The 10,094-nt window shown below is 37.1% G+C and overlaps 1 protein-coding gene across 2 annotated transcripts; it reads right to left on the bottom strand.

Annotated features, from left to right (window-relative positions):
• Nucleotides 1–627: 627 nt before the first annotated feature.
• Nucleotides 628–9,527, bottom strand: LOC140763097 (probable protein S-acyltransferase 14). 2 transcript variants are annotated; one of them, XM_073101149.1, is made up of 8 exons: nucleotides 9,169–9,527; nucleotides 8,606–8,843; nucleotides 8,392–8,483; nucleotides 2,420–2,543; nucleotides 2,254–2,339; nucleotides 2,113–2,178; nucleotides 1,096–1,234; nucleotides 628–929 (listed from the first exon to the last, which is right to left on the bottom strand). In XM_073101149.1, exons 1-7 carry the CDS (start codon nucleotides 9,382–9,384, stop codon nucleotides 1,109–1,111), a joined length of 948 nt encoding a protein of 315 aa, XP_072957250.1. In that variant the 5' UTR covers nucleotides 9,385–9,527; the 3' UTR covers nucleotides 628–929; nucleotides 1,096–1,108. The 2 variants fall into 2 exon arrangements, with proteins under 2 accessions (XP_072957250.1, XP_072957249.1); XM_073101148.1 differs by having other exon boundaries at nucleotides 628–1,234; nucleotides 9,169–9,526.
• Nucleotides 9,528–10,094: the final 567 nt, after the last annotated feature.

The raw sequence follows: 10,094 nt of genomic DNA, 5'->3' as shown, positions 1-10,094 counted from the left end.
AGGTCTCCAATATTTCTCAGGAGGTCAATAAATCTAACCTGGACAAGAGCTATCATTATGGTTTCCTCTCTGGCCAAGAAATTAGGCATCCACCATATCTTACCTAGCAGTCGAAGCGAAAGAGGAAGAAAAACCCTCAGACTTGTCAACAATAACCGGAGACCCAGGGAGGGACCATCAGTCCAGTTTTAACTAAGAGCATTCTTTTATTCCGCTATGCTTTCCTCTAGCAGCTCCGAATCAATCTCCAAGTAATCAGTAGTGGTTAGTTTCTTAAGCTAGTTGAACCATTGGGAGAATACCAACCCTTGGGGAAGGAGTAAGCTTAGTCTTGGCTACCGAGTCCCAAGACTTTCGCGAATCCGCTGCTCAGCACTTAGACTCCACTACAGGGACATCAGAGATAGAAAAAAGGCCCCCGAGCCTCGAAAATTGAGGCCTTATCCCCCCCCTATGACCAGGATATAGGAGGACCTTAGAAACGCTACGCAATAGTCTGGGCATTGGCATTCAACCATCCTTCAACATTGCCTTCATAGATCAGGAAGAAATCAATTGGTTAGGAATTCTTGAAGCCAAGAGATCCCAAGACCAAGATATTTTATTAGGTGTTGCAATACACGAATCTTTATCAGTAATAAATATCTAGCAAGTTGCATTTTTCTCAAGCCTTTTTTTTTGTTTTTTGTTTTTTTTTTATCCAACAGAAATAGGCATGAATCTGAATTTACCACGCAGTATTGCTAAAATACAGTAGATGAAAATGTCAAAAGACCTATTTGTTACATCAGTCTACATGAAAGAAATGCATGACTGATATATACAACTCACACTTCCTTACATAACATTAGAAAGATTCTTCCGTAATTCCCACATCAGCAACCAGACATCGATGATATAAAGTAATGGATGAATCTCCTCAAGTTATCCTGCGCAATTCCATGCATAAATGGTGCCGTTTATCAAAGAACTGTGATGTGTCGATTGCGTGTATATTGCTTTCAGATAGCCGTCAAGCTTTCATTGATCAAATATAAAGGATACTTGTCACAAAAGAGTCAAAGGACATTTTGTGCCTTGAAGAAGAAAATTGACCTGATTGTTTCTGCTATAACTCCTGCACGCTCAAATCGGGCCTAATTGGATAGTCAAGGCCCTGTAGAGCTGGCATTCTTCTTAAATCTTCCTCAGAGTACATAGGAATAAACCAGTACCTTTTGTCGGTTCCAAAAACCTGATTGCAAAACAATATAAGCCAATTGAAATAAGCACCAAGGATAATGTCATATTGACACAAGAGTAAACAGACAAGTATTAATGGCTGCAGAAATGAGTAACTCGACAATGTTGTCGCAGAGTTGCAGACAACACAGATTTGGACCAAACCATCAGCCACGCATGAAAGCCATTTGGTCTTCAATTGGGTGGGGTATTATCAGTCACTAAAACCTATTATAAAGCATCCTACTAATTTGCTTGGCGGGTCAATCCTACCAACGATTGGATTTCAATCCATTGGAAGAGATAGACATTCTAAAATGTACAGACAAACAAGAGATCGTATTTAATTATTCATATTTTCTAGAGGTCTATTTGTGCATGATACTAAAAACACAAATGTTTCAGAAGTACGATTAAATGTTTTTACATGATTCCATTGAGGCATCCAACTTTATGGAAATCTGTGAGATATGTTGTAAAATGTTGTGATCCAGTTCAACACTTTGGATCTTACTTTTATAGGTCATATTGTTAAAGTCTGAAACTAGCATTATGGATGTGACTGTGTACATCTGTGTACATGAATACTCAGATTTGTGCATGCGATGTGTACATGAATACTCACAGTTCAAGGCCACTGAACCTAAATATCTCAACACTAAACCCAAATCGAAACTTTGAACTATGCTAGTAATAAACATTGAAAGCTACAATTATGTGAGATTTCCCCCAAGAACCCTAATTTAAACCTCTCCTAATACCAAAAGGTAGCCTCTCTTAAGACCCAGGATACATGAACTACAGCTGACTGAGGATATCATAACTTCTAATGAACTATTGATGATTTGTCTGGAAAGCTATCAAAATATAGGAAGTAGGAGAAAGCCTAACCTGTGCAAAATTTTTCTTCCGACCGAGGTCATACTTCCATTTTGGAGTTGTTTTCTTCTCATATGCCTATAAACAACAGTAGATAAATTAGCATTCTATATATATTAACAAAACATCAAGAGCATGTTGACAAATACTTGCCTCAATTGTTGTCGTATTACCAGAAACCAAGGAAATGTGCATGATCAGAAATCCCAGAACGCTTAAAGAAAAAGCCAGGTTCAACACTAGGACAGAAAAACCACAAGATTTCATTGGGATCTTATCAGAAGGGATTTGCAAGCAGGAGTAGGAGGAACATACTAACCAAATGTTAGAAAAGTGGTCGCCAGTGTTCCAGGAGTTCCTGGGATCTCCAAATCACTAAAGAAGGCAATAAAATGGGGCAAGAGTGACACTGTAACAAGAGTAGTCTCAAGAAATGTGTAGAACTGCACTTGCAAGAACCAAAAATTATTTTACAGGATATTTTACTGAAAAGGAAGTGAGTAGCAGGAAAAAAATTCTATACAGTATTTCAAGTGCTAGAGTAGACATTTTATAAATGTTTTGACTAGGCACAAGTGCATGAGTTGAGTTTAATTTTCAGATTTATAAGGCTACAATATTGGTCCAATAGGTTCCTGTAAAGAGCAAATGTACAATCCTTCATGGTGAACAAAATTTGATGTTGATACAGACACTTCCAAAACGCAATGAAATACGTGGAGAATTTGAAATTTGTTTTATGCCTAGTTTCAGGGTTTTCATTAGGATCCCTTTTTAGTCTATAAATAAATATAGAGCCAACACATTTTAAACTTGAATAGATCACCACAATTCAATACAAAGTTAAATGAATAAAGAATACAAATGCATAAATGTTTTATTTTACTCAAATATACCTATTCCTATCTTTCTTCAACTTTCTAAATCCATATGTATTTGTCATTACCTTATCCTGGAAAGTGGAAACTGACTGGATATTGATTGGATGGTGGAAAAACCATATTCATCCAATTTTCACTTATAGCTTGTCTTCTTCAACCTCTAAAAAAAGTGTTCCTTTATCTTGTCTTCTTCAACCTCTAAAAAAAGTGTTTTATGCCTAGTTTCAGGGTTTTCATTAGGATCCCTTTTTAGTCTATAAATAAATATAGAGCCAACACATTTTAAACTTGAATAGATCACCACAATTCAATACAAAGTTAAATGAATAAAGAATACAAATGCATAAATGTTTTATTTTACTCAAATACACCTATTCCTATCTTTCTTCAACTTTCTAAATCCATATGTATTTGTCATTACCTTATCCTGGAAAGTGGAAACTGACTGGATATTGATTGGATGGTGGAAAAACCATATTCATCCAATTTTCACTTATAGCTTGTCTTCTTCAACCTCTAAAAAAAGTGTTCCTTTATCTTACCCTAGGGGAGAAAACTGATTGGATACGGATAGGATAGGGGCAAAACCATATCCATCCATTTTTTAATTTCAGATATGAATATGGATACGGCTTGTAATGGATAGTAAAATTGGTTACCATATTTGGTTAACATAAAGATGGTTGCAGAATTTAGGATCAAAATAAGGAATAAACAATAGCAAAATATTATTGGACCTCACCCGATATGAAGGTAGCATCTAGCCTTAAGCCTTTGTCTTCACCTCCGAGCACTAATAATCCTCATATTACAGGAAATTCCTCAAGACAACAAGAAGACATGGAAACGGAATAGAGTGATAAGGTAGGTTGACAAAACCTACAAAAGGATTATGGGAAATCTGTAGAGGAGATAAAGTGTAGAAACACACAAGGACTGTGAGAGAGCACCAAGAGATTTATGTGGAGAAGAAAAGTGTTTAATAACCTCCAAAGATGATTCTTCAACCATCTAAATCCATAGGTATCAGTTACCTAGGGGAGAAAACCAATTGGATATGGATTGGATATGGCAAAACCATATTCATCCATCTTTTAATTTCAGATTCGAATATGGATATGGCTTGTAACGGATAATAAAATTGGTTATCATACTTGATTAACACAAAGATGGCTGCAGAATTTAGGATCAAAAAAAGGTATAAACAGTAGCAAAATTTTGTCTCACAATATACAAAAGTAGGGTTTAGCCCTAAGCCGCCTTCACCTCCGAGCCTACAAGGATTATGGAAAATCTGTAGAGAGGAGATAAAGCATAGAGACACACCAGGACTGTGAGAGAGTAGTAAGAGAATTATGTGGAGACAAAAAGTGTTTGATAACCTCCAAAGATCTTCAACCTTCTGAATCCATAGGTATGTGTTCCTTTATCTTACCTAGGGGAGAAAACTGATTGGATATGGATTGGATAGTGTCAAAACCAAATATATCCATTTTTTTAATTTAAATACGAATATGGATACGGCTTGTGACGGATAGTAAAATTGGTTACCATATTTGATTAACACATAGATGGTCAGAATTTAGGATCAAAATAAGGTATAAACAATAGCAAAACACTGTTGGATCTCACCCAATATGAAGTGTTTAGCCATAAGTCTTCATCTTCAACTACAGGCACCAATAATTCTCATTCTATTATAAGAAACTCCTCAAGACACCAAGAAAGACAGATATGGAACAGAGTGATAAAGTAGATTGACAAAAAACCCACAAGGATTATGTGAAGTCTGTAGAGAGGATATAAAGCATGGTAATATGGAAGGACTGTGAGAAAGTAGTAAGAGATTTATGTGGGGAAGAAAAGTGTCTGATAACCTTCCAAAGATGATCCCCCTCCAGGGGCTGCATAAGGATTATAAAGAGGAGAAGACCAAATTTGTCGGAGGTCCAAAGATTGAGAAATTAAAGAGTTATGTTTGGTCCAAAAGTTGAGAAGTTAATGAGTTATATTTGGTCCAAAGGTTAAGAAGAAATCTAAGAGTTTATATGAGAATTCTCAAAAGGTTGAGAAAGCCAACTAACCTAACATAATATATCCCAAATTAACTACTTAATCTAATAACCAATCCAATGGCCAAGAAAAATGGTGCGGACATCCCTTGTAGAATAAGCTAATATTATAATTGTTCAAATAAAGCAAATAAATAATTTAATTGGAAATTGATGTCACATAAACACCCTAGGGTGAAGAAAATCTCGACTTTGACGAGATGGCTTCAGTATATTAATGATGCAAATCTTCATTCAACTTCAATTCACCTTCTTCATTTCAGCTTCGTCCACCCAACTAACATCAGATACAGGTTGCCCTTGTCGTTTAATAAAAAACTGCATGTGTCCTCGATGTGTTCCAATTTCTTGTACATCAAGAATGTCTTCTAGCTGATCACAAGTATTTGTTTTTTTCAAAATAGTGTGCACCAGAACTAGCAGCGGTAGTGGTGATGGTGGCGGTGGATCTCTATGGTACTCAAATAGATCAGCAATTTTGAAAACTAGTAAAGTTGGTATGTGTAAGGGGGGCAAAAATTGACCTGGAACCCACTATCTCGACAAGGTAACCTTGCTTTTAAATAGGTTCAGGTTTAGTCTTATCGAGTTCGGGTCATAAATGGGTCAACCTGTCTAACCCGATTAGTCGTATTAATATTTATTACCTCAACCCGATTAACTTGCTAATGATCTGACCCGACAACTTGTTTATGACACGATAACCTACTTATGACCCGACTAACTTGTTTACAACCTAATTAACTCATTTATGACACAAAAAAAAATTCGTTTATGACTCGAACAAACTCGTTTACAACATTAACAAACTCATTTATAACCCGAATAACTTATAAAAGTTTGGGTAAATTGTGCCACCCGATAGCCCGTTTATGACCTGTGTAACCAATTTAATAAACAGGTCATGTTCGTGTTTAAAAATTCTGACCCATTTAATAATAATGGTGTTCATGTTTGCATTATCATGACCTGACTCAAACACAGATAACCCGACTCAATTGCCAACACTAGATATATATGTGAAAGTTCTATGAAATAAGTATTACTTCCATATTCTCCAACTCCAAAAAATGGTAGGGCCTAAACACTTGCTTCAATAGTATTTGCACCTTTAAAATAGTCTGGTTAGATTATCAATGACTTCGCTGTCAGTGGGTACAATATGTTGAAGAAACATTTTCACCACTTAGGTCCTATCTACTAGCTTTCTTAGAAGTAATATTCCTGCCTTAGCACTATTGCATGAGTAATGTTATGTACGTGTCAACAATCAGAATAGTAATGAGCATGACCGAAAAGCTAACCAAAAACAATCAAGATAATTAGTTTATAGTAAGCTATATCTGCTCTCCATCTCTCCTCATCTCCTCATCTCCTCATCCTACCATTCTCACTTACTCCTATCCAATCAACAATGTATTAGACCTAAAAGGTCATTTGGGACAAGCACAAAAGTTATCACCATCATTATCAATGGTATCTCACAATGTCCTACAAGTTATTTCATGGAATCACGGCAGCCAATGCTTTGGAGAAAGCACTTATTGCTCTTCTCAGATAGTGATATATAGAAAGTGATGAAGTACTATAAACCACCACCTATGTTACCAGAAATCAGCTTAGATATTTCCATTTGGTTCTTGAGAAAAAGATCAATATCTACTCAGAAGCCCCCACAACTCCAATTCGCAATGTATTTGTTAAATCAGAAATGCTGAAGTATAAAATCAACCAGACAAGTCTTTGCACCAAGCAAGCACTATCATGTGTTTCTTAACAACTTACTTCAACATAAATTTTGGGATTTCCCTCCCTCTTAAGAAACCCTCTAAATGACTAAAGTAATTCTTTCATACTTGTGCATTATCTGGTGTCCATAGGACAAATTCAAACCATCTTAATCTATTCTCATGTAATTAATCCCCTATGGTTGCTACCCATAGCCTCTCACTAACATTAAATTTCTTGTTATGCCTTGTTTAGTAATTAGTGACACCACTCATCCACCTCAAGATCCTCATATTGCTGGCCTTCCACTACTATAAATAGGTTCTTTTCCTAATAACATAGAAAATAGTGTTGGTGTCGCCATGGAAGGGGCCCTTATACCAGTTGCAAGACCTCCTTCAATTTCTTCAATGACCCATGACCTTACACTTTTTCATTTCTATGACATGTTAAGGCATAAGCAGATGTGCTTCACAACATACTAAGACTTGCCAAGAGTCACATGACGCCATCACCATGCAAGTCCAGTCCTTTCAACTTTACTTAAAATATTCAATATGAGTAGGATCATGCTAATACCTAATCAATAGTTAACATACGGACTATTGAGAAACAACTTCATGAATCAAAACATATTCACAGGTTCTTTGGTATGATAAGAAATGACAAACACATTAGAGCAAGTTAACCTCTAAAACCAAGAATTCCAAGGTTTGACAAGTTGGGAAGTTAAAGAGCACCTCCTATTTTGAATTTCTTCCCTCTTTAAATGATGATTTACCCCTTAAACTTGTAGAGACTTCAAATTCTCAAAATGTTGATATTTGATAACTAGATATGCAAGTCCAAAATGGAATTTTGCCATACCAACATCCAAATTTTCATTGTTGACATCAACTAAAACTAGCAAGGGATCAGGGCTAGCTCAACCTATTCAAAACTGGAAGAAGCTAATCAACATTGAATCAGTGAACTTTCACAGGGCATGGCTGAAGCTCTCCAAGACTAACTGAAACTGCAGAATCTTAACCAATTTCAGTCATTAGAGAGTAGGCATTTCACCAACCACAAGCCATCAATCATAGAGATATCTTGTAACCAACTTACTATACATTTTTCATGTTCTCCCTTACAAGGACATTCAAATATCACCAAGCTTGAACAATTTTACATAGCAATGGAAAACACTACAGATATAAATAATTTTTTTCTTTATGATAAGAAGCCATCAAACTAATGTGCATGATGCATAACCAACCAAAGTTTGACCTCCAGAAAGCTCCACTAACTTGACAATGTTGGGGAATTTATCGCATGTATCATATATCAACTAATGAAATATTTTTAACTTAATAAATTCTCAGGGTACGTAATGGGTAAATGAAGACAGACAGTAGATGTCCACTAAAGTTTTTAACATTTAGATCAATGATGGAGCACTAAAGTCAATATTACAAGACTATACTTTGAAATAAGAATGTATATTTGCTATCCTACCAACAACTATTGCGATTTGATCCATTATCTAAAAATTGCAGCATATTGTGAAGAATGGAAAGAAGGTGAAGACATTTTATTTAAGAAGACCACAAATGATTGGAGGACCATACCAGGAAGAGAAGAAAGAACTTATAATTCAAAGCCCCAACACAATTTACAACCCATACACAATGATGATCCATTTTCAACACACATCTCCCACCTGAAATTATGTGTAACGGTAAGAACAAGGGGCATACAAAAGAAACCAGAAATCGGGCAAAGAGACCACCCTCATTAAATGTAAGTACATAGAATTGATAGAGGTCAATGATGAGAGCTCACAAACAGAACAGTGATGGCAGCGAGGTGGCTTCAACTGGTTGCACTTTCGGCAATATCTTATCCTCGGACTCCCTGTGTCATTGATAGCCCCAGATTGCTGTGTCAGGCTGTCAAATTCCGAGCCAGTCAATGGGGAATTTTCTCCCCTCTCTTCATCAACTGCAGGCTTCCAATTTGGGGAAACACTACCTGGGTCTGTCAATACCACAGAGAAGTAGCTCCATAGAAGCATTACCAACTGCAGTGCCAAAAATTACTATCAACATTACTCAAAGCAAGTTATGCAACAACATAAAGTCAAAACGTTTTCCTCCTCATCAATTAAGCATGGAGTTGCAAACTGTTACCAAATTTTACCGATCAAGAAGAAGGTAATATCAAAAGTTACCAACAACACAAGTAAACAATCAACCCAAGATCGAATATTAACATCGCCAACCAGCTAAAGATTATATATTTCCACATGGGTCGATCCAAGAGAAAGAACATCAGAGATCAGGAACTCGGGATCTACCCAGCTTCCAAGTCGAAATACCCAAAGCAAGAAAGGGGTGCCAACGTACCAGGAGATGGAAGAGGAGCAAGACGGCGAAGGCGGCTAGGGAATCCAGGCCTCCGGCGGCGCCGAAGAGGGCGGGACCGTAGTTGGAGACGACGACGGCGTAGTAGGTCACCCCCACGACGCCGAGGACGAGGAGGATCATGACGGATCCCAGACCACGGAGAGCCGTGCAGAACTTGAACACGTTCCACGCCATCACTGCCCCCGATCTGTGCATCGCAGGCCAATTCAAAGGGTTATAGGGAGAGAAAAGAGAGAAGAGAGAAGAGTTGCGAAGGATTTTGAAGAGATTATAGGGGCTTGGAAGGAGAAGGGGAGCTTTCGATGGGAACGGGAGGAAAGGGTGAAAGATCGAGCTGCATACTTCGTACTCTGGGTACCCCAAATATTACCATGGAGTAGTATTTAAGTATTATTAGTGGATAAAAGAGTTCTATTCATCTGCTTAAGATGGTGCAAGAATAATTATTCCAAGATTTATCGAGGTTATCCAACTCTAATTAATCCCTATTGGGCACTATTCGACTATCGCCAATTATTTATGGACAGCGCCGTGATAGTTCGGAATACGAACTATGGAGGATAAAGTAAGATGGGAACGTAAAGTACAAATTGATGGGGTACGTTATAGGTACTTGTAACAGTAGAATTTTAAATGGTTTTATTTTTCTAGACAATTAATTAAACTAATTTGTGATAAGAAAATGCTCGTCGTCATTAACGACGAGATTAATGAAGGAAGCAACTCGTCAAAGGCCTGAGGACGTAGCCAGTAGGATTTGAACACGAGGCGTCGACCTAAATGAATAGCACTCCAAACTTGATATTGGAAAGGGGTCAATTTTTCTCGGTACGTGTATATGAAATATTGAATTTATTAGCGTTTATCTCAAAGATAAAGGCATTTCATCTGGAAAATGAAGCACT

Source organism: Typha angustifolia, chromosome 7, assembly GCF_048772165.1.
Source record: "Typha angustifolia cultivar Huaian chromosome 7, ASM4877216v1, whole genome shotgun sequence".
NCBI lineage: Eukaryota > Viridiplantae > Streptophyta > Magnoliopsida > Poales > Typhaceae > Typha > Typha angustifolia.
Note: the sequence above shows the minus strand (reverse complement) of the source record. Positions and strands in the feature narration are given on the sequence as shown.